The 23,762-nt window shown below is 35.2% G+C and overlaps 4 protein-coding genes across 4 annotated transcripts; 1 reads left to right on the top strand and 3 right to left on the bottom strand.

The window, feature by feature from the left end:
- The first annotated feature begins 349 nt into the window (after window positions 1-349).
- LOC141621029 (uncharacterized) lies at window positions 350-2,190 on the top strand. The gene has a single exon (XM_074437751.1). It carries the CDS (start codon window positions 452-454, stop codon window positions 2,015-2,017), a length of 1,566 nt encoding a protein of 521 aa, XP_074293852.1. The 5' UTR covers window positions 350-451; the 3' UTR covers window positions 2,018-2,190.
- Window positions 2,191-8,336: 6,146 nt separating this feature from the next.
- Window positions 8,337-10,685, bottom strand: LOC141622638 (urease accessory protein F). Its single transcript, XM_074438651.1, has 2 exons — window positions 10,648-10,685; window positions 8,337-9,152 (listed from the first exon to the last, which is right to left on the bottom strand). Exon 2 carries the CDS (start codon window positions 9,150-9,152, stop codon window positions 8,424-8,426), a length of 729 nt encoding a protein of 242 aa, XP_074294752.1. The 5' UTR covers window positions 10,648-10,685; the 3' UTR covers window positions 8,337-8,423.
- A 343-nt stretch (window positions 10,686-11,028) lies between these two features.
- On the bottom strand, window positions 11,029-13,626 carry LOC141619363 (L-ascorbate oxidase homolog). Its single transcript, XM_074436385.1, has 4 exons — window positions 13,204-13,626; window positions 12,436-13,041; window positions 11,745-12,257; window positions 11,029-11,573 (listed from the first exon to the last, which is right to left on the bottom strand). Exons 1-4 carry the CDS (start codon window positions 13,470-13,472, stop codon window positions 11,273-11,275), a joined length of 1,689 nt encoding a protein of 562 aa, XP_074292486.1. The 5' UTR covers window positions 13,473-13,626; the 3' UTR covers window positions 11,029-11,272.
- A 1,867-nt stretch (window positions 13,627-15,493) lies between these two features.
- LOC141619362 (protease Do-like 10, mitochondrial) lies at window positions 15,494-22,986 on the bottom strand. The gene is made up of 8 exons (XM_074436384.1): window positions 22,323-22,986; window positions 20,706-20,951; window positions 19,607-19,802; window positions 18,717-18,976; window positions 18,281-18,408; window positions 17,304-17,507; window positions 16,228-16,278; window positions 15,494-16,126 (listed from the first exon to the last, which is right to left on the bottom strand). Exons 1-8 carry the CDS (start codon window positions 22,741-22,743, stop codon window positions 15,884-15,886), a joined length of 1,749 nt encoding a protein of 582 aa, XP_074292485.1. The 5' UTR covers window positions 22,744-22,986; the 3' UTR covers window positions 15,494-15,883.
- Between the last annotated feature and the right edge of the window lie 776 nt (window positions 22,987-23,762).

Here is a 23,762-nt window from a genome sequence, read left to right on the forward strand (position 1 = left end):
TCTAAAGCCATGTTCAGCCATGATAGCAGGAACCGAGCCTCCGGTTTTGGTGAGCAAATTTACAAGTTTTATTGATGAAATTCAATCCAAACGTACTACATTCATATTCGAAGACTCATTTTTCCGTTTAACACAGGACCTCCATTTATTTTAAAACGCCCCTAGCTAAACACCACTACTACTCTTTAAATAACAACCTCATCAATTCAATTAAAAATACACACTTTACTTACTTTATAATATCCACCACTTAGAATTGAGTATATCTTTTAATTAGTCACAAAATTATAGACTATACACACATAAAATACTTGATATATACTCTCCTCATTTCCTAAGAATCCTAAAAGCCGCCTTCTTCTTCTCTTCTCTTCATTCTTGCCCTACTTTTTTACTTCCTTCATTAATTCCTTCATATCCATTTTTCACTAGCTCATCTTTAATCTCATCCATGGCGGAATCGAACTCGTCTTTTACTCAAAAAATCACTCCTAACTCTCCTAAGCTTGAAGAATTCAACTCTTCTTTACGAATCAAGCTCAAATTACCTAAAACCGAACACGATTACCTTCAAAAAAATAACATTTTAATTAATTCAGCTTCGAACAATCGAGAAAACAACGAAGAACGACACGAAGACGATCTTGATGATAAGGTGATTGAAGAAGAAAATGTTGTGAATTTACGGATTTGTGAAATTTGCAACAAAACTTTCAATAGTGGAAAAGCCCTAGGAGGTCACAAAAGGGTTCACGCGCCTAACTACAAGGCTAATAAAAAGGTGGTCCCCACCACTATGGGATCGACATCGAGATCAAACTCGATGTCGAGCCCAGAAGTGGCGGAGACCGGAGAAACACATCAAAGTGTGTTTAAGTGTGATCTTTGTCCTAAGGAATTCCGTTCTTTGAAATCCTTGTTTGGTCACATGAGGTCTCATCCCGACCGTCTATGGCGCGGGATGAATCCACCTCAGCAGTACTTAGCCGCGGAGGAATTTGATTCCTCCGCGGCTGAGGCTAGGCTGAGGTGCTTGGGATCTTGGAGGGTTACGGGTAAACGAGGCCGAAAGGGTTTGTGTTCTTCTTCTTCCCCGGTTGGTTCATCTTCTTCTAGCTTTGGGTCCCACGCTGAGGCTGCTGCTGACCTCATGTTGCTCTTAGCTGGCCGCGGTGGGACCCGGGACCGAAACGATTGCTTTGCTGATGATGAGGATGAAGATGTTATTAGAGCTAATAAGAAGGGCAAGGGTTTGATGGTAATTAACAATAATAATAATAATAATAATAATAATGATGGTGATGAAGATGAGACGAGATTATTCGATGAAGACGAGATTTATTATTTAAAGAATTTGGGATTTTTGCCTAATTATAAGGTTAATGATGATGATGATGGAGTAATTAGGGTTCATAATAATTTGATTATCAATAATTTTGATAATCAAGTTGAATCATCAACTCCAAAAATCAAAGGGATTAATAAGAAAGTTGCGAAGATTAATCACAAGACGATTAATTATCATTCGGAGTTAATCGAGCTTAATCATCATTATTCTAATCCAATTGAGAATAATAATGTTAATAAGTTTGGATGCACTACTTGTGGGAAATCATTCTCTACCTATCAAGCTTTAGGTGGTCATAGGTCAAGTCACAACAAAGACAAGTCACGGCCGGGTGTTGACGCGTCAGGGTTAACAGATACCGGTTATAGCGAGGATGGTCAAGGTCAAGGTCAAGGTCAAGATGATGTGGAAGCGGTGGTGATTGGGGAACATAAGTGTGAGTTATGTGAAAGGACTTTTACATCAGGGCAAGCCCTAGGAGGACATAAAAGGTCTCATTATGTTGTTCCTGTGACGGATAATATCTCGTCTTCACCGGGTCAAACCAGTTATCAAACGGGTTGGAATAGGAATTTGGAGGATTTTGATCTTAATGATGTGCCACCAATGATGAATGCTAATAATGATGATGATGATGATGTTGGTGATGTTACTTTTGATTCTAATTAGGTAATTAATCAGTTTGATTAGTAACCTTTTAGCTTTAATTAAGTGCATTTTTAGTTTATTTTTAATTAGGAATTGTCCCCAATTTAAAAAATTAATTGGTCTGTTATATGATATAGTTTTATGTAACTGTAGACCGATAATAGTGGGGATAATTGTACATTTTGCCTAATGATAATGATCAATTAGGGCTCATCTACTTGTGAGCCTAATTTTTAGTCTAGGTTTTATTTGCTTATAAGTTTGTGCAATCAGTCTTTGGTAGTGTAGATAATTTGTCAAAGCTGTTGGCGTGAGTGGTAAAGGTATCATCTCGTAAACAAGTTATCTCGTTAGACATCGTTTATGACTCCACTATTAAAAAGTGTTTCAACTGTCAATAGAGGATACTCCGTATTGCTGATCAATACAAAATGAAAATAAAAATCGACTACCTTATGCAAAAATTAATTTTTTTTGGAGGAATCATTAGACAAGAAATTTGTTTTCATAATTTGATTAGATATGTGGGAATATTGGAATGACTAATTTATATATTTTTGCTTAAAATTTTGGGTTGTGGGTACAAGTGTGAAGATAAATTGCAAGTTTGATTTAAATTTGAAAAAAAAGATCACAAAAGAGATTTATTAGGCAAAATGGTATGGGAAAGAGGCAATTGTGTGCATATTTGACAAAATCTCAAGTTACCATTTAAGTTTCTCAACAATATACTCCATATTTGGGAAGATATGATTTGTGATATACTTATATATTAAGCATATATACTTACATATGAGTATATTTATTTACCTAGAAAGTTTATTTGCTTTTCATTTGCTGTTAGTGTTATGTAAGACGGTTCTACACAAAGTTGTAAAACAAATTCGAACATAGCAATCTGAATTAGTGGGTGAAATTAATTATTGAAAGAATCCGTTTAACGAAACTAGTGTAAGACCACATTTTTGTATTCCTTGTTAATAAGATAACTAGTTTTGTGACCCGTGTAATGCACGGGTTTTATCAAGACGCTTCCTTAAAACTTTGTTTTGATACGAAAATTTAATGGAGGGGAAAGGAAAATGGAGACCAGTTTTTTTTCAACTATACATAAAAGATTTAAAATAAAATGTAAAATGCTTGACACATATTGTGAAATAATCCATGTTGTGGTAAGATTTAAAATAGGAAAGAATTTAGTTTGAGAAGTGGGTGGTTAGAACATCTTCTTAATTAAAACTTATTCATGCATATGTTTGTTCAAAGTGGGCTGCGAAGTTGAAATGTACTTTTTTTTGTTAGTAAGTTGACGTATACTTAATGTGATGACATTATAAACAAGAAGAAACACATAGTTTTATTTACGTGGAAATTCATATGTTAATGACAATATGCAAACTTAAATTAATTTTGGTGGTCTATCTTGTGAATTTGAGTTGTATTACAGTTATAATCTACATAACATTCTAAACATGATGATGTAACTTGTTGTTTCAAGTCAAAAGCATAATCATTTTTCATTATATTTAATTACTTTGTAGGGTAACAACCGAATATTGTACATCCCGTTTCAAACCAAACAATTGTGTGACTAATCACATACTGCAAATCTGTCGAAGTCTTGAAATAGGACGAATTTGTCTTAGCAATGTAAATAAAACTACTTAATGAATGCACAACATCTTCCATATTGGCTTGTTCAATTATATAATCTATACGTATTACCTGCATGTCAACAAAAAAAAATACATGTAAGCAAATTAATCACCTTATAAGCAAATTACAAACACTAATCACGTAATTTAGAGATTAGCAAGGAAGAAACCAGAGTTGGTTATTTGATTTCATAACTATGAAGTTGAACTTTTTTATTTTACCCAGAACTTAAATACTAATTTTTTAAATTTGTAATTTTATACTATGAAAACTATGAACAATCAGGAGAAATCAACATGCAAACAAATTAAAAAGTTTAAATTTTAGTAGTAATGTAGCGCATTTGGGATCCAAAATTTATATGAAATTGAACCATTGATTTTCAAAGCACAATAAAACGGAGGCAAATGAAATGTTTGTCTTCAATGTACATTTTCCACGACCCATGGAGAATTAAGGATGAGTGGTATAAAATGTGTTTGACTTTAGAGAGATACAATATTGATTTTGTTATTTCGTATTTGTTTGGTTCTCTTATTTCTCTATGAGGAGATATTTATACAAACTCAGTGAGCAACTGAAAAGTCACCACTAATACACTTAATTATGCAAATTCATTGTATCATAATTTCACTAATAAATTTAATTATGATAATTCACTGTGTCATAATTTATACATACCAACTCATATTCTCTTACAATTTCTAATAAAATGCAAAGAAAAATAACATAAAATATGGCACTTAAAATTGCTTAACATGACATACGTCAAATAATAAACTACTCATTTTGCCTTTTTATTATATTGTATAGATACTAATAATTAAGTCATTTATCATACTAAATTTTGAAAAAATAATTAATTTGGAATAAATTTTAAAAGGATAATTAAATAACAAAAGTGGAATGGAGAAGGTCTAATTTAAATTCACCATAAACACAAAATTATAAATATAATTATTTTAGTTTTACTTACTAAATATATAGCTAAAAAATGCATTTTTTTTTTGACAAAACCTTATCCTTTATGTGAAATAATTTCTTGAACTAAATAAATTGTATTACTACCCTTTTAAAATTCTATTATTAGTTTTTAATTTATTTAAGTATTTACAGAATTTGTTTGTAAATTACTTAAATTAAATAAATATTTTCTTTTTCATATATTTTGTATTTTCTAAAACCTTATCATTTACGTGAAAATAATTTCATGAACTAAATACACGTATTACTACCCTTTTAAAATTCTATTATTAGTGTTTAATTTCACTCAAGTATTTACATTATTTGTTTGTAAATTACTTAAATTAAATAAATATTTTATTTTTCATATATTTTATATTTTCCTAAGAATATATTTTATATGATCTTTAATACTCATTTGTCAATTAATTAGTTATGTAGAACATTTTCTATATACAACAAAGTTATAGTAACAACAATAGTAAATTAGTGCCTTTCAAAAAAAAAAGTATTGAATTATTGACAATACAATTTTATTTTATTTTCAACTTCATTTTTTTTTCTTCGTTCTTAATTCCTTATGTATTCAGCTTTTTTATTTCGAATACATATAATATTACTCCATAGAAATATCTTGAAATTATTAACTTATAGTTAATAAGTATTTTTTTATTGTAGTTTTTTTTTTAGTTAATTAAGTTTAAAGCTAATGGAATATGGATGGATTTTTAATGGAAATAAGTGAATTAAATTAATGCAATATAATAATAAATTGATTATCCATGTCATATTAGTTTACCAAGTCACATTATTATTGTGTACGTGGCTTTTTTTCATCTCACGTGGCATTATTTACGTGGCATTTTTAGGCTAATATTTTAATAATATTTTATAGATTTGATATTATGGTGTTAATGTGATACAACTAAAAAGGGAAAATTCGAATGTGCGATATATCGTTCACAAATCACAACATATATTTATCAATCACTATCCTTTCAAAAAAAAGACAAAATATTTTTTTTAATTAAGACATATTTAATATCTTAAACTTGAGAAATTTTTTTACTAATTAGAATATGTTAAAGTAGAAGAAATAAAAATGAATATGAATATGTATAGCAAATGACTTAAGCTAATTGTCACAATTTCTATGATTTTTATGTACGTGTGATTTTGTGACAATTTTAAGTTAATTAAAGCAATTAACTCTAACAAGAAGATCATGACCAACTTTGGTGGGGATTTCAAAGAATATATCGAAAATGGGAGCTGTCAATTTAGAGGAGAGTTGACTATATTAATTCCATAATTTTCAAGTGAAAATATTCTATTTATATTTTACTTTGTTAATTATGTGAAGTGATGACAATTCTAATTGATTTGGATATATCATGACGTGATACATCTGATTAAGGTAAATAACAAATTTCTCTTTCAAATGTGTATACGATGTTCTTTAGGTCAATTGACATAAAAGTTCTTAATATATTGCGCAATATTAGGCGACTAATGCTCGCGACTGGTCTTGAGCGACTAATATCAGTCGTCAGATAGCAGCCGCCCGAATTCTATTAGTCGACTAATACTTGCCACTGGTCTTGAGCGACTAATATCAGTCGCCTATTTGTCTTTGGCAACCGTTTGCAGTCGCCCGAATAGTTTTTTCTTGTAGTGTGCATAACTAGTTTAGCGATAGTCAAAATAATAACGGCAAATATAAAAGGGATCGGATAATGTTAATTTTTAGTGAAAACCGTTAGTTATATGTTACTCCGTATCTTTTGTCTATGCGCAAATATATTATATTTTGTTTGTGCTTGCGCAGTTACGCATTTACCCCATGATCACGCTCCGTGTATTAGGGCTGAGCAAAAAATCCGATTATTCAAACTGATCCGATATCCGATCCGGATCTGATCCGATATCCGATCCGGATCTGATCCGAATTTTTGGATATCCGATCCGAAAGTTAAGTTTGGTTTGGATATCTGATCCGAAATCTTTGGTTTTGGTTTGGATATGGATATTAGAATTAAAACATTTGGATATCCGATCCGATCCGAAACTATGTTTTTCTAGTATAATTTCGAGAAAATAAAATTTTATTTGATACAACAACTTAATTAATGTTTAAAATATTAGAGAAATAATTAAGTGGTACTTAAATTTTATGTCGAGAACATTGGATTAAGAATACTAAAGAAAATCATCATGTAAGACTATAAATATAATCGTGTTTTAAACTTAATTTTAAAGTAAATTCAAAAGTATGGATATCCGATGGATATCCGCATCCGATCCGATTATTTTGGATACCCGGACATTGGATATCCGATACATTTGGTTTGGATATTGGATATCTAATTTCAGGATTTTTAATATGGATATCCGATACGAACTAGCACTTTGGATCGGATACCCGATCCGTACTCTGCCGTACCGTGTATGGCGAGTTGATAATATTGACGACATAAAAGTTCTTACATTACATAACTCGTTTAGCGACTGTCAAAATAATAACTAATGGCGAATATAAAAGGGATAATGCAAAATTTTTAGTGAAAACCGTTAGTTATATGTTACTCTGTATCTTTTGTCCGTGCGCAATATATTATTTTCGTCCGTGCTTGCACAATTACGCATTTACTTTATGATCACGCTTTGTGTATAGCGTCTGGCGAGTAGATAACAATAAAAAAAAAATCTTGTACCATCAATGACGGTGTAAATACTTTTTTTTGGTGTTGACTAGGAGTATCCTACTAACAGCCAGGACAATCTCTTTCGGGATACTGAAGGCAATTTAATGAGTTGACCTCTCCTAAGTTTGGCTTTTTTCATTCGCAAGGGTCAGGAAACCTTGACCACTTATTTAAGAGATAATAGTCATTACCACTCACACCAGCCAACTTTGGTAAGTAAATAAATAAATAAATCTTTAATTTGACAAACATTATCAATCACAAGAAATACAAGAAAAATCAAAAGTTCATTTGTTTGCTTTTGTCCTTTGTTTCCTAAGGGAAAAAGCTAATTAAAACGGTCAAAAACTCACATTTTTCATGCAACTCTAATATCCCTAATTCTAATATTGATGAGTCAGAAAATAGTCAAAACTTAAAAATGTAACACAAAATCATAAATAAAACGAGACGATCGTTTTAAGTACATGCATGATGATCTTGATGGATACGGATCCCATTTAAGCATGCAAAGACTACATCCTCAAAATGGGGAACAATTAATTAGAGACTAGAATACCTCTAGGACCACCTACCCTAATATGCACCTCACAACAACTTACCTGGGATGGTTTCAAGTTATGACGGCACTGATCACAACCGATTTAAAAATGTTGAAAAAGAAAGAGGAAATAAGACGATAGTACATATCCAAATTTTCATCGGGATACATAAAATAAATCCTCTATTTATTTGATACGGTTTAGAAGAGAATATCGTATATATACCGAACTTATTGAACGTACTATGTCATCGTATGTTAAGCCAATGATCAAAATGTTACCAAAATTGGAGGCATTTTCGTTAAAAACAAAGCGGAACAAAAGCTTCTAACCGGCTAAGGTGTATCATAAGGGCGTTCTGAAGAATATTGTCTTTTGTATATTTTTTATGTGAGAATATAACAAGGGTTAAACCGAGTACAAAATACAGTTAAAGAAACTCTCCTCGACCAAACTACTCGAATAATGGCCTATCGTAGCAAATAAAAAAGACGGACTGGCCTGGCGGCTCACCCATTGACTCTGTCAATGCCAATCTTACGCCATTGTATTCAAGGGTCTTTAAGAGCAGAACATTCTCGAAAACAAGTAGCCATGGCAGGCTTGCACAGCATCAAGTACAGGCGCAGTTTGGCACGCATCCTCAACATCACGATCCTTCCACTTGTTAAGAATCTCCTCAGCTACGGAAGCCACTCGATGTTGCAAAATAGCTCCAGCTTGGGGTCCGATCAAATTCAATCGCGTAGCAGCAGAGATAACATCTCTCAATGTGATAAACAGGTAAGCTCGCTGAGAGATGCAAGGATCAAGGCCTAGAAGCCCGCATACAAGCCCAAAGATAGGAGCATGGTGGAAAGAAACAGTCCGAGTTTGCAGCGACTCTCGTCTCATCGCTTTCAAAGAGGGCAATTCTGTAAACATGGCTGAAGCAATTCTAAGAAGTGCTGATCCTTGGGTAGTCGAAGCTTTACGAGCAACTTCATTGCTCAGCATTGCATTCAACAGTTTGTCGAGCTTATGCCACGTTTCTATGTCGTGAGATGTAGTTGTAGCATATACAAATGGGAGAAGAAGGCTCCCGGTATTTTCCAACACGTGTGTCACAAATATTTGGAGATCTTCCGGGGAGTTTACTATACGAGCTTGCATAGCAGCCTCAAGGCCATATGAATGTGCAAAACCACCTGTTGGTAAGATGGAATCAAGTAGTTGCCATAAGCTCCACTCTTGCGAGTATCCAAGACGGAGCCTTTTGCTCTCTCTTTCTTCTTCAATTTCCATATCCATCTGAACAGTAAGAGATTCAGAAATGTGACATTATTATCATTGAAAAGCAACACAAGCAGAAAGTTTGGAGGCAAACTCTTTGAAACAATGACTGGATGAAAAACAACATTATCGAGTAATTACATTGTTCATAATGTTCTTTCTTCTTTCAACATCCAAGTTTTATCACGAAAACCAGTGCAAAGCAACACAAGCAGAAAGTTTGGAGGCAAACCCTTCCATTCCCACCGGAATTTGTATCCAAACAAGCCCGATATCAGCAACTAACTGTCTTAGAGGGATAACCTCATTTCAGGAGCATCATTTCATGCAGACGTTCCACATGAAATTCCGACTAATAACAACTGTATTCAATCTCGTCATAAATTGCAATAGCTGCAAGGGGTGGCTCGATTATCCTCTACACAATATATATTCCTCAGCTTTTTCCATCACATATGGACAGGTGACAGGAGCAGGAACACATTAATGTTCACATAGTCATAACTATACATTATCAGATAATCTCTGCCTAACGATTAAAATGGGGTAGTGAGGTACTGACGTACTGAAGACATTACGTCTCGGGTTTGAATCTCATTCCTGGCGTTTTTGCCTTATTATGAATATACATTATTAACTAATCTCCGAACGATTAAAATAGAGGTAGCAAGACACTGAACACATATCGTCTCACGCTCCAATCTCATCACTGGCATTTGGCTTTGCACCTTACTAAGAAATCACGAAAAGAAGCTACACTTACAAATCCGGTCCATTTGTTGATCATTAGCCAACATATACCATAGTGAATGATTACAGCTCCATATTTTATTAACTGAAAATTGACATCCTAAATCTGTAACTGTCTTACAGGGCAAACCTCATTGTAGGCACATCATTCACTGCAGACGTTACGCGCATTAGTCCTACTAATAACAACTGTATCTGATTTCGTCACTGATTAATTTTAACACAGTCATGACTGTACATTATCATTTAATCTCCGCCTAACGATTAAAATGGAGATAGTGAGACACTGAACACATTAAGTCACAGGTTCGAATCTCATCACTAGCATTTTTTTACGCCTTATTACGAAAAAAAGCTACAGCTATAAATTGGTTTCATTTGTTGATCATTAGCTAAAGAACAACCACATATACCATAGTGAATGATTACAGCTCCATATTTTATTAACAAGAACTAGTGCACACCAAGTGTTTGATAAATTGTCTAACTGAACATTGCCAACATTAGCATATTGCACTTAAGGAAACATAACAATTAGCAATCAAGTAACTAATTTGGGCATAATTGCAGTTGATCATACAAGAAAATTGAGACTAATTAATAACTTCCTTTGCCCCGTTCATTTATTTACCCTTTTTATTTATTGTGAAAGTATTTTAATCAAAGGTAAACAGATGAATGAGACGGAGAGATTAATTAATTACTCTGAGAAATGAAATCAGAAATAATAAAAGGAAAAAAAAGGTAGTTTGAGGGATTTTACCTAATATGCAGATTATTGGATTAATAGATGGATTTGTAGAGTGATTAGTACAATAGATTAGTCAACCCCTAAGCTATGCTTGTTTTTGTGAGTCCTCCATTTCAATAGTTTTTTTTTTTTATTTTAAATAAAATACAGCGAGGCAATCCAGAAGCGATCTGTAGCTGCAACCTTTTTATTAACTGGGTATGAATTAAACTTCGGAAAATTACGTGATAAAGTCATTTTGAATTTGTAAGAACTTGGATCAAGTTATTTTTGAATGCATTCTTATTCAGTTATTTAGGGATAACGATCAACAGTACCATAATATGCATTGGCCAATGTGAAAAAAAAGGCATTAGTTAAAATAAATTAACAGCATCAGACACAAATATTTCTGAATTTTTTGTTTTTATTTTTTTGCTATAGATTTAAAGCATTGCTTGGATACATACAATAGTTACAACAGATTTCTTCACTCAAATTGTTGCCAAATAATGACACCCTCTCCTTACTACCCAAACAATACATGATAATCTCCCAAGGAATAAAAAACAACAACAATGCATAAAATGTAAACTTTTTTGCAGGAAATTAAAAAATAAATGCTAACTTGTGTGTATAACCACCCCTATAAGAAATGTTACATATGGTAAGGAATTGGCTTAGGCATGCCCTTGACAATGCCACAGATCAAGGAGGTCTCTGGTAGGTTGTATTCATCCCTGAGTGACCTTTCAGGTGAAACAACACTAACATACATTTGCTGTCCTAGGTAAGATCTTTCCGGGGATTCGTTCCTCAAATGCCACATTCCTGCATTGTCAAATGTCAGCATTATTGCTGCCCATGATTTTGGGTACACTTGTATTGTGTATCTGCTCAACCCGTCTAGGAGATTGTAGTTCTTCCTCTTCTCGGGTGACCAGGTCCCGACTTCAACCCTGTTTCATACAAATAATAATAAAAACGGTTATTGTCTGGAAAGCAGTGGCGGAGCCAGAATCTTTAACCTGTGGGGCCTATTTTAATGTAATTGTTAATCATTTCTTATTACTGGGTCTTAAAGACATAAAATTTTCAAAACGGACAAATTTTAATGATAAAAAACTTACGCGACAGCGAAGAAAGAGTAGCCATCCAAATGCCAGGTTTGGATGCTCTTTTCATGATTCTCAAAAATGATTTCGACAAAGTTCCTGAATGTGGCGTTAAGGACATTGGGACCGGTGGTGAACCTATCTAAGGTGTCGATGTTAGCTGGTGGCTCATCACCAATGGTATCATACTTGAACAGTTTGTCAGCAACACCATAAAACTCTGCAAGCTTCAATGGGGTGTCAACATCGGTGTGGGAGGCACCGTTGATAGCATAACGAAGCTTGCCATCAATAACAGCAGCTGTGTTAACCAGCTTAATGGTTCGGGTAATGTTGATTTGACCGTAGTGGTATGATCCTTGTGGGTTAGGCCTTGCTGCGCTAGCGGTCAAATTCCACCTTAGTGACCTGAACTGGTTCAATGACCATGCCCAGCCTACTGGTGCCTCTGGTAGGACGGTTGATGCAGCGCCTGTTGCGCCTTCATAGCGTACAATGCCTGTCGCTTGGAGGTGGTACTTAGTGAACCTGCACCAACCCATTAAATTAGTTATACTCCCGGTTTACTTTGGCTCCATTGGAAATATGAAAATTGCGGGTCCTACTTCACAAGTAAGAAGCGCAGCCAGTTTAGTGAGCCATTTTGCTTTATTCCATCATAATCCAGAACCAAAGAGTAATGAAAAGAAAAGAGTCACCGAGTCACCTGGAGGAAGCGACCAAGTAGTAGTCCTTAGGTTCTTGATCAGCAGTGACAAGAACCGAGTAACATTGTCCAAGGTGAATATCAAGAGAATCGTAGATGTTCTGAACGGTGTGGGATCCCTCAACCTCGACTAACTTCATGGTATGGCCTTGGAATCGGAAGTTAATTGAGTTCTTCATCCCGACATTGCAAATTCTGTACCTGTAAGTCTTACCTGGCTTCATGGTAAAAAGAGGCTTCTCATTTCCGTCACCAACCTTACCTTGTCTACCGTTCATCAGGACACCGTCTGGCCTAGCCAAGGATTTTCCACCATCAAGACGCTTCCTGAGAACAGTGTGGCTGTCTGCGTACCAGTCACCGACTAGGACAGTGTAGTCGTCCTCAGGATCAGCAAAGGGGACTGGGATTAAGAGACGGCTGTTGATCCTAAGCCCACCAAACCCGCCTGCTGCCTTTTGGAAGGTGGTAGTTGGGAAATAGTAGTAGCTTCCAATCTGATCTTTTACCTGGAAATGGTATGTGTAGTTTGTCCCTGGTTGAATTGGGCACATTGTTCCCGGTGTACCGTCTTGCCATGAGTTCTTCCTCTGTTGAATTCCACTCCTGCACATACAAATTACTTGTTATGCTGTCTAAACACCAGAGTTCTTATCGCTGATATCCTGACTTTATGTTTTCTATTTTATTCCTAGAAAATTGTCAAAAAAAAAAAAAGTGATTTGTGATGCTGACGGGGTTTGAACCCAAAAACAGAACATTTCATACCAGGTGAAGAGCAATGGCTCGTCAAGATTGTTGAAAATATTAATCACGACGTTGTTGTTGGTAGTGGTGTTCAAATTAGGACCGGGAAACTCATTGTTAATGAGAATAACTTGTTGAGGAACGCCCAAAGGAGAGCGAGTGCCATAACTAACATTCCATGTAAAAAACAAGTACGGGTCCTCAGCGCGAACCATCATAACAATCATGGAGAATAGGAATGGCAACAATGAGGACGTCTTGCTTAGCGTTGTCATCTTTCCAATCTTCATACTTATACGTTTATATGTATATATAACCCGAGCTAACAAGATAAAGGATTTTTAAGGTCCCTCGAAAACTATTTTCTAACTTAATTTCGCGTAAAATGTTACTTTTGCTTAAGAGATGGATATTGAGAGCCTGCTGCTTAAGGCTTGTTAGCTCATACTTGTTTATATGCATTATCCTTCTTATACTCATGCCTCATTTGATGCACAAATGTTTTGTTTACCATTTTTTCTTCATTAGTCTCCCACAATTTGTGGTTAACCTTAGAAAATCTCCTAATTTTGGTTTTGGTTATATTTTGCATTTTAATGATGTTCTAAAATTGTTGTAATGCTAATTTTAGTGTTATTTGTAGATCATATGTTATATCCTTTGGTTTTATGCAATAAAGTTGCGCGAAAGTGGTAATTAACCATGATTATGAGCTGGAAATAAACTTAATTTTCTCTAAATTTGGGTTGTCATTGTCATGAGATTGTCAAATTAGAAATAACGTATCGGAAAAAATTAATAAACCTACATTTTACATAATTTCGTAATTTATTTTTGAAATATGTTATTTGTCATCTAAATAGATTGAACGTATTTAATTATAATGGCATTAACTTATTAAGGACGTTCCAAGAGATGTAGATATTTTAGTCATCTTAATTTCATTCAATCATATATTGATGAAAACATTCATCACATTATAGCAAACTTAAGGAGGTCGTTTACCATTTCCCCGGACTTGTAAGAGCTAAATTGAAAGTTTTTTTATTTAATATTGTCTATGTTGACTTGGGCAATCAACTTTTACCGATATTTCTTCAAATATATAGTAATAGGTTTTTAAAAATATAATATAGCGATAATTGTTTTGATAAATCAAATACGACAAATCAAATTGTATTATTGCAACGGTGTGGTCATTTGGACAGTTTCATAGTTAAAGTTGACTATCACAATATAAACCTCGAGGAAGTATTATTATATTCCTTCTGTTCCAATCATTTGTTTAATTGTAATTAAAATACCGGGGAAGTGGTGATTGACCCCCATAACTCTAAGCAATTGTGAAATTAACCCACATAACTTTCAATTAGAGTGATTTGGCTCCATAACTTACATAATAAGTGAAATTAAACCACTTTATCAAAATCTTACGAGAAATTCAATTTATCATATAAAAAAAGTGAAAATAGCTATGTTTTTATGAAAAATACAAAATAAAAGTTTACAAAAAATAAATTAAAAAAAGCATAAATTAGATTAAAAAATTAAAAATACTTTACAAAAAACAAACAATTTATATTTTTATGACAAAAAATATAAATAATATAATAAAAGGGCAAAAAATATTCAAAATTTTCTATTTTTCAACATTTCAAATAAATTCACATAAAATTGTTAATTGTTTCTTTTTTTAAAATAAATTATACCGAATTACATACGTATGTAAAAAAAGTTGAAAAAATATTTTGCAATTGAAATATTTTTACAAAAATTGTAAAAAAAGTTGAAAAATATGTACTTTATATAAAATAATAAATTGTTTGATTTTTGTAAAGTATTTTTAATTTTTTCTATCTAATTTTTTTTAATTTTTTAGTAAACTTTTTATTTTTTTTTGTATTTTTCATTAAACCATAACCATTTTTAGTTTTTACTTTTTTGATATGATAAATTGAGTTTCTCGTGAGATTTTGATAAAGGGTTTAATTTCACTTATTGTGTAAGTTATGTGGCCAAATTACTCCAATTAAAAGTTGTGGGGGTTAATTTCACAATTGCACAAAGTTATGGGGGTCAATGACCACTTTCCCGAATACCGGGAAACCCTCCTCACAAAGAATTAAAAACATACACAAATAGTTGGGACGGCCCGAAAGAGATGATACAACAAGACCCCTGCATACCGCCAAGGAAAAAAAAACATCAACCCCATAAACTATCCGACCAACCCGTTTGACATGTCTAGGCACAAAGCATAGACAAGCAAAAACAAGATCATTTGAACATTCAGTGGAGAATTGAGTTGAAAAAAATTAAGATGTGGTATTTCTATTGAATACTTGTAAAATCAAAGTTGAAACGCATGAATCATTTTTATACATGTTGCCTATAGAATACAAAATGTTGCCAGTTTTTCTATGGATCAGCGGCCGGGACGGAAAAATTAAAAATTTAAGAAGGCCTGCAACCGAGCAGGCGAACCCAATTACAACCCAAAACCTGAAACTAAAAATCCAATATAACAGAACTAAACGACCTAATTCGAATACAAACATAGCCGTATCCCTCTTGAATAACCCGTTAGGCCATCCGACAAGTCTCTTCCCTCACCAATGCTACCACGGCTAGTACAAATAGTCTCGCAATAAGCTAGACTTGAACATAAGAGCCCCCAAGGCAAAATTTGGCGAGGAACAACTCAGTTCTGGCATGTAGCTGTTTTCTGTTCCTCTCTTTCGTTAGCGACAAGATCACTGGACATGGCAGAGGGTATTCTATGTCGCTGCAAAATCCGGGAGGTAGCGAGTCTAGCTTTCTGGTAGTCCAATACAATAACTCTATCATCATCAAGATCAAGTCTCACGTTCTTTTCATTACAATCCTCTACAAGCTGGCACACGTGCTTTAGGTTGTTAACCTCCACTCCGTTCACTTTTTTCACCTGTCATCATAATTAGAAATGACAGATCAACCAACGAATCACTATTCAGAATGATAGAAGAGCATAGAGATGCATCTGACCAAAATATGACCATCTCATACCTGTAATTCTGCTAGACGCTCGTATCCTGCGTTGATGTCATCCATCAGAACCTGGAAAGTGAGCGTCATCAAAATATGTAAATTTGCAGAAGTAACTGAAAACTTATACAGTATTATTTTGAGTATTCGATTCTGACTGAGAGAAAGCTTTACAGAAGATACCAGACAGAACTACAAAGAACTCTAATTTTTTGTTGAAATAGTGTTTAAAAAAAATTAATTTTCGTTTAGGTTCCACGTAGGCATGTTTTTGTACGAACCTAAGAGGCCTAAAGCCACCATTGGGCATGGCGGGTCAAACAAAAAACCGCCATTGGGCATGGCGGTTTTAGTGTATAATATTTTTTTCACTTGTACATTATATGCTTCTACTGAACTCAAAGCCGCCATTGGGCACGGCGGTTCTACAATGGCGGCTTTATCCTAAAAAAATAAAGGCCAAAAACCGCCATACGAGATGGCGAGTCTACGCCCCTTAGGTTCGTACAAAATTCATGCTTACGTGGACCCCTAAATGAGAAATAGTTTACTTCCCAGCCTAAAACGAGAATTACTTTTTCTTTTAGCCTTATTTTGACAAAAAGTTCAAAGAACTCATTGGAAAAGTGAATTAAAGTGGTTCGAATCGATCCTAGTGTTTCCTAAAAAAATGGCTTAAAAGGCAGTAATTGGTATAAGATTATACTCCCTCTGTCCCGGTCATTTGTTGTCCTTTTCCATTTTTGGGTGTCTCAGTCATTTGTTGTCTTTTCTATTTTAAGAATGAACTTGATGAGTAATTTGATCATTCACACTCAATTTGTTCCACTTGTCATTTAGCTATTGGCCCTCTCCTCTTTCCTTGGTCTTTGTGCCAAAACCAAAGGACAACAAATGACCGGGACGGAGGGAGTATGAAGTAACATTTAATACTACAAGGTAGTTCTTCGCAGCAACCAAAAAAAATACCGAGTATTTAGGCAAAAAAAAAAATCCTAGCAGAAAGTGTTATTATTCAGCTCTACAAGAGAAGTTATGACATCTAAATTGTTAAATACTGGAAAATATCATCACCAGAAATAGAAGTAGGAAAGTACCTGGGACAGTATGACTAGCTGTTCACCGGCCTTTTTAGGTTGCTCTCTTAGAGCACGCTCACACAACCTTCGAGGTGAGGCATTATACCAATCCTCCCCGTACTCATGGAGATAGGGCTGGGAAAGCGGGATGAAGACCAGACCAGCAAATATGTAGTAACTAGGTAGTTTATCAAATTGCTGGACGGGAACCAGTGGTTCCAACTGCGGTCGAAAAAAAAGTAGAGTTAATGGAAATACAAGTACTCTATAAAAGGCGCAATATAGTGAGACAGAACTATTAACTATACAATAGTTTCACAAACAACACAACCAAATAACCTATGACGGATGTATTATCTCAAAATACTATGGAAAACAACTTTTTAAAAATGATAACATGGAAATAATTGTTTTAAAAATCAACATGACAGTTAATTTTATATTCAGTAGTACATATATTTGGAAAAACTAATGATCTAAGCTGACATCAGTTAATCGCTTAGTAAAGTCAAATGAGGATGATCACTAAAGTTGATATCCAGTAGTGTGGACAACCAGTAAGAAAAGAGAATCAAAACTCAAGATAGCGATAACTGTAACTTACACAGAGAGTATTCAACACAACAACAGCAAACAACAACAACAACAACAACAACAACAACAACAACAACATCAGAGCCTTAATCCCAAAATGATTTGGGGTCGGCTGACATGAATCATCCTTTCGAACCGTCCATGGGTGAACGCACGCCTCAAAATGCGAATAAAAAAGGGAAAACTTGAGAAAATGACGAAAAAAGAAGCAGCGGAATGAGAAATGATTTCTATTTTTACAACATACTCATTAAACAATTAGATAAGCATTAATCAATTCAGTGATTCATATCATTCAATTATGTGTATTTGTGTATATTTATTTTATTAAGCCTTTTGTCATTATGTATCCATCATCGAGTCATCGTAAAAAGAAAACTTGAGTAATGATGTTAACTCACCGGTTTAACATTTATCGTGAGACTACACTCTTTCCCATTTCTCAACACCTTCAGCTCAGCTTTTTCATTTGGTTTCTTCATGGAGACCAGATGATCAAAAGTTATTCGCTCTCTGTTCCTGAAAGGAACTGCCAGTACAGTGACTAATTCAGAATATCGGAAAGAACAAAGATAACTATAATGCTATCTTTGAGACTGCGTGTAAGAATTCTAAGAGCACAAAAAAATACCCGTTAAACAATCCATATACAATCCAAAGACGTTGCCAATACATAATCCCTAAGTTTATGTATTAGTTTTTTTTCATGACTCGAGGAAAAGTGGACAATTAGTTTTCGCACGGCACGCTAAAAAGGATCAAAATCATCAGTAGTCTACAAGCCTTGCATAATACACAAATTTTAAATGCTGCACCACAAAGCAACAAAATGAATACCTGTCCCATCATTAGCTATAGGCACACCATCAAATGCAAGGACAACATCGTCTTTTTTCAGAATCTCGTGTGCCTCGGAAAGTGGATTAATTTTACTGATGAGCACACCAGTCATTCCAGGATGCATACCAAAGTGTTCACGCATTTGCGGATTTTCCATTGCTTGGCATGACAGACCCAACGAGCAGAAGCCTACATATTTACCACGTTCATCTACACCAGCTATGAAGTGCTTTATCACTGGCACGGGAATTATGTAACTGTAAAAGGAAATTTAGAATCAAATAAGAGACCAAGAAATAAGGTGTTGCAGAAAACAACTTTGATGAGATTTTAAATCAATTTTTTTAGATGTTTAAACATTGACAAGAGCAAAAGGGGGAAACGCTTCTCTTTCTCTAGCTGAGCCAGGGGTGGGCACTTAGTTAGCTCTTAATCTATATATTCATGAATCCTGAGACTTGGGTATAGGTCCAGACAAGGGGGGTACATATCCTAGTGTAGACTAGAGACGACTTGATTTTTCAGACGCAAGGACTTTGTAGTACAAGGACACATCTTAGAAACATAACTATATTTTTTTTTTTTTTTAAAAAAGGCATTTAGTGTTTTTTTTTTTTGTGAAATAGTAAGATGTTTGTGAAATGAGGCTTAAAATCATTAATTCTTATACATAATGATTCATACAAAGCATATTATGCTATTTTTGTTATGTGGCCCGCCACCTTATGGCTCTTCAAAGTGAAGTGTCAAATTGGAAAGAGCGGGCATGAATTCCATACCAATATCCTTGCGTGTTTCATTTCAGACAGGGTCACGACCCGAAAAGTGAAGACTCGAAGTAACATATATTAAAATAAATCATGAATTCTCACATAAAGAACACTCACCCAATATTCTCTGCACCAGAAAGATTCTGGAAAGCTACTCCAGCAACTTTATCTCCCATGATTGCCGGCCCCCCACTATTTCCTGGATTGATAGCTGCGTCAATCTGTATTGCTAGTAACTGAGAAGCACCATGAACATATTGTGTTGGCTCCACTCTGGAAACAACACCTTTTGTTACAGAGATATTGTCCCCTCCTGCAAGATGGTCAAAAACCATAAATTGCCATCTACAGTACAACGAAAAACTTTGAACTAACAAACATCGAGCAGTATAAAATACAGTGGAAGATTCTCCTTATAAAAGCATACTTATTTTTCTTTTAAAAAAAAAAAAAAAAAAAAAAAAAAACACTAGCTCACATGCTATTTAAGTCACTTGCAGAGTTGTGCCTTCAAGGTTTTACAAGTATTTCCTAGCTAAGTTATTGAACCAGGATCCCAAGTGTCGGATCCATCACAGTGTCCAAGTGTTATACACGGCTAGTTTGTGAAAACATTCCATATTATCCCATCTTTCTGGACTAGCTTTAAGTTGCGTGTCTGAATATCAGAGTAACGACCAAAGCTAAGGGTTGAAATACTGTAAATTCCTTGAGTAGTGAGTCATATGGTGGAGCCGTCGAGGTTTGAAGGTATCCAACTCAAAGTAATACCAGACAGGGTATATGGTACTTCAGATCAAACAAACATATTACTCTAGTGTCTCAATGGCTCTCGCCCATGGCCCTATGGTGAAGCTAAGAGGTCAGATTTGTGCAATCTCGCCTATTTGTTATAAACACAAGTGACTAATGTATGTACGCTACATTGCTACTCGTATATACTTGTTATTGGCTGCAGAACAGATGAGAGCTTATTCAAAGGAATTCTCTGTATAAGATATATGTATATTTTCATTTCATTAAACACCATAAACTAAGGTGGCTCATACTTTGTGTTACTCAGCCTTGCGTATGGTCAAAGCATTTCCTCATGCACTCTTTATCAATACCCCATTTAATTATTTTCATAGGAGTGCAAAGCATATTTGGAATAATGAGAAAATCCAACCTCTAAAACAGATCCACTATATACAGCTATAAGCCTAAACTACATTACCTTGAGGATAACCAACAACGGCCACGGCTTCTTGCAAAAAAGGTATGTCTCCGAGTTCCAAATGCTGCATTCCCTGCCAAAATTCTTCACTTTCAACAACTAAGATCGCCAAATCACATTCATGTCCAACGGCATGAACTTCTGCTCTATACTTGGTAGGAGATCCATGTTTCCTCACAAGTACAAATGTCTGATCCGCCACCACATGGGCATTAGTGATGATCCTTCTCCCAGAAATAACAAATCCTAAATTCAAATTATGTCCATAGTGAAGTTAGGCTAGGAAAGAATCGGATATTAAAATACAAAGTAACTCTACAGAGCGTGCCTAAGTTACTCCGACACTTCACTTAGCTGCTGTGTCGCGTGTCCGACACCTACTTCTTCGATACTGACACGATACTTCGGCACAAAATAGCCGTATCCGACACTCAACACGTGTTGGACACGACACCCGTGTCGAAGAGTCGGGGTAACACAGGTGGCTCCATTGAAACTGACACTAGGACACCAAAATTCTAATGAATTCTACAAATTATGTTAGCTGAGCCATCGTCATTAATTAACACATCGGTCAAGCCATTTGTTCAACCTCAAGAAAAGAACTTCGTACTATTCTCCAAAGCGAAACAGAAAAATGACTATTGACATCATCCAGATTTGATTCGAGTTACTTATTACTTTAAAACCTATAAACCTAACAGTAGTCATCCAGCAACACCATTCATGAAAGTTTGAAAGGTAACAACTTACTCTGGTACTACAAATGTGCAATCAAAAACAATATTGAGAATCCTTTCAAGTTCTAATCCCACCTCTTTGGTGATCCAAGTGTACAATAGAACTGAGAGAATACATAAAAGCACACATTTTTATTGAATTTACACCAATGACGAGGAGAGCTAGCCAAGAATGACACCCTAAGCAATGATTCATCACTTCCTCCGTCTCAATTGTATTCCAAAGTTAAAACAATTGACTAGGGCAGAGGGCTAAACAATTGACTGGATGGAGGGAGTTACATTTTAGTATCCGAAGCACAATACCAACTCGCCCTCTAAAACTTCCAATCATCACTTCAGCTCTCGTAACTTCAAATCCTAACTCCGCCACTAACTAAAAACAGCACAACCACACTCAAAAATCATCAAAGCTATAATCTTTACATCCATAACAATAAACTAACACAACCTAACAAACCAAAACACTACTTCCTCCGTCTCAATCATTTATTTACCTATGATTAAAACACGCTCATGAATAATAAAAAAAGCTAAACAAATCCTAAACCCGCCACTAATTAACACCAACACAGCCGCATTCAAAATCATCAAAGCTATAATCTTTGCAACCAAAAATACTCCCTTCGTCCTAATCATTTGTTTACCCTTGATTAAAATACCCTTCACAAAGCGAAGGTAGTATAAAACAACATAAGCTAATAAACCAGACAAACAAAAAACATTACTCCCTCAATCCTAATCATTTATTTACCTTTGATTAAAACACGATCACAAACAATAAACAAAACCATTACTCCCTCCGTCTCAATCATTTATATATCTTTAATTAAAATACGCTTACAAAGAATAAAAAAAGGTAAACAAAAACAAGTACCAGAACCCATAGTTTCGCGTTGCGATTTATTCTGCCAAGGAAGAAGATAATTAGGACTACTAGCAACAGTAAATATCTTAACAACAGAATCAAGTGCTAAATCAATAGCAGCAAATGCATCCGTTTCCGTTAATCTCTCACTTTTTGTATCAAATCCCGAAACTACCCTCAACCCATCATCCCCTTCTCCACTCTCAACCTCCTCATCATCACTGTCACGTGATTTGGTATCAAGGGTACTTTGGTAAATTGGGGTTGTGCAGGTGGTATTGAGATATTTTGGGATATTTGTAGGGGTAGTGGAGGTGGTGGTGAAGGTGGCGAGGAGGGGTAGTTTGGGAATAAAGGGGGATTTGCGTGTGAAGTGAGGGACGGAGGTGGTGAGTGCGCGGACTGCACGGCGGAGAGTTAGGGCTTGCATTGGACGGTTTTGCCCTTAACTCCGGTGGTTTTTGGGGTGGTTTTAATGGAGGTTTTTCCAAGGGTTTAAAGGAGTAGCGGAAGGGGATTTTGCGAGGTGTTCGAAGTTCGAACCAGTTATGGCAAATTGGCAATGCTATTGTTCTTGTTGGAGGGGTTTGATTGGGTCGGGTTGAATACGGGTTAGGGTAGGGTTAACTAGATTAACCCTACCCTAACCCTTGAGGCGGGGTTTGGTCCGGTCGGCTTCGATTGGCGATCTTCCAATTGAGGGTTTGGTGGGTCGAATAGTCATGGAGGGTCGAATAGTCATGGACTCGGGGTGGGCTTAATATATTCATGAGTACACGACTTTAGGACCAAGGGACCGAGCTGGGTTAGTTCGTTAGAGTTAGTGTGAAGGATGGGGCGATCCATGAGACTCGGCTCGTTCAGGCCGTTAACAAAGTGAACTTGGATAATGTTTTTGTCAAAATTTGCAAGACACGAATCATAAACACGCTCAAAACCCGCTAACTAGCATGTTCAAGGGCAAAAAAAAAAGAATGTTTTTTTTTTTTTTTTTTTTTTTTTTTTTTTTTTTAGGTAAGAAAACTAGGTTGATCCTCTAGGAAAAAGAATGTTAGCTTGGCCTGCGTTCGCTGAAGCCTACATTTGATCACCTCTAAGTCGACCGATCTGCCAGCCAGACTTAGGTTGAGAGCGGGTCAAACAGGTTGAGGGAAACCGAGGAAAGTTAACATATGACAAACGGGTCAAGTCAGCAGGGTTAGCTCTTTCCATCGTACTATTAGTCACCTCTATATTTTTTTTTTATAAAACACGACGATTATTCCCGAATCTAAATAACCAAAATCTATATTACGTGAATTTCTATTCAACCAATTTTTCTAAGTCGACCCAAATTAATTTTTAAAAAATCCGACTTTGTGTCGACACACTTGGCCCAATACATTCATGCCAAAAAGCCCAAAAAAACATAAATAAGGCGGTCTAATGCGCCCTATATAAACCAAAACT

This window comes from Silene latifolia, chromosome X (genome assembly GCF_048544455.1).
Source record: "Silene latifolia isolate original U9 population chromosome X, ASM4854445v1, whole genome shotgun sequence".
NCBI classification, from domain to species: domain Eukaryota; kingdom Viridiplantae; phylum Streptophyta; class Magnoliopsida; order Caryophyllales; family Caryophyllaceae; genus Silene; species Silene latifolia.

Bases quoted from the DNA above. Each gene is read 5' to 3' on its own strand.
- LOC141619362 (XM_074436384.1), bottom strand. From the start codon at position 22,743: ATGCAAGCCCTAACTCTCCGCCGTGCAGTCCGCGCACTCACCACCTCC. The intron at 20,952-22,322 runs GTACTTGTTTTT...ATTTGAATTTAG, and splicing joins ACGCGAAACTATGGGTTCTG to GATTTGTTATTTCTGGGAGA. The intron at 18,409-18,716 runs GTATTCATTTTG...CTGTACTGGCAG, and splicing joins TATAGCTAATGATGGGACAG to TTCCTTTCAGGAACAGAGAG.
- LOC141622638 (XM_074438651.1), bottom strand. From the start codon at position 9,152: ATGGATATGGAAATTGAAGAAGAAAGAGAGAGCAAAAGGCTCCGTCTT.
- LOC141619363 (XM_074436385.1), bottom strand. From the start codon at position 13,472: ATGAAGATTGGAAAGATGACAACGCTAAGCAAGACGTCCTCATTGTTG. The intron at 13,042-13,203 runs GTATGAAATGTT...TTGTATGTGCAG, and splicing joins GAGCCATTGCTCTTCACCTG to GAGTGGAATTCAACAGAGGA. The intron at 11,574-11,744 runs GTAAGTTTTTTA...TGTATGAAACAG, and splicing joins TACTCTTTCTTCGCTGTCGC to GGTTGAAGTCGGGACCTGGT.
- LOC141621029 (XM_074437751.1), top strand. From the start codon at position 452: ATGGCGGAATCGAACTCGTCTTTTACTCAAAAAATCACTCCTAACTCT.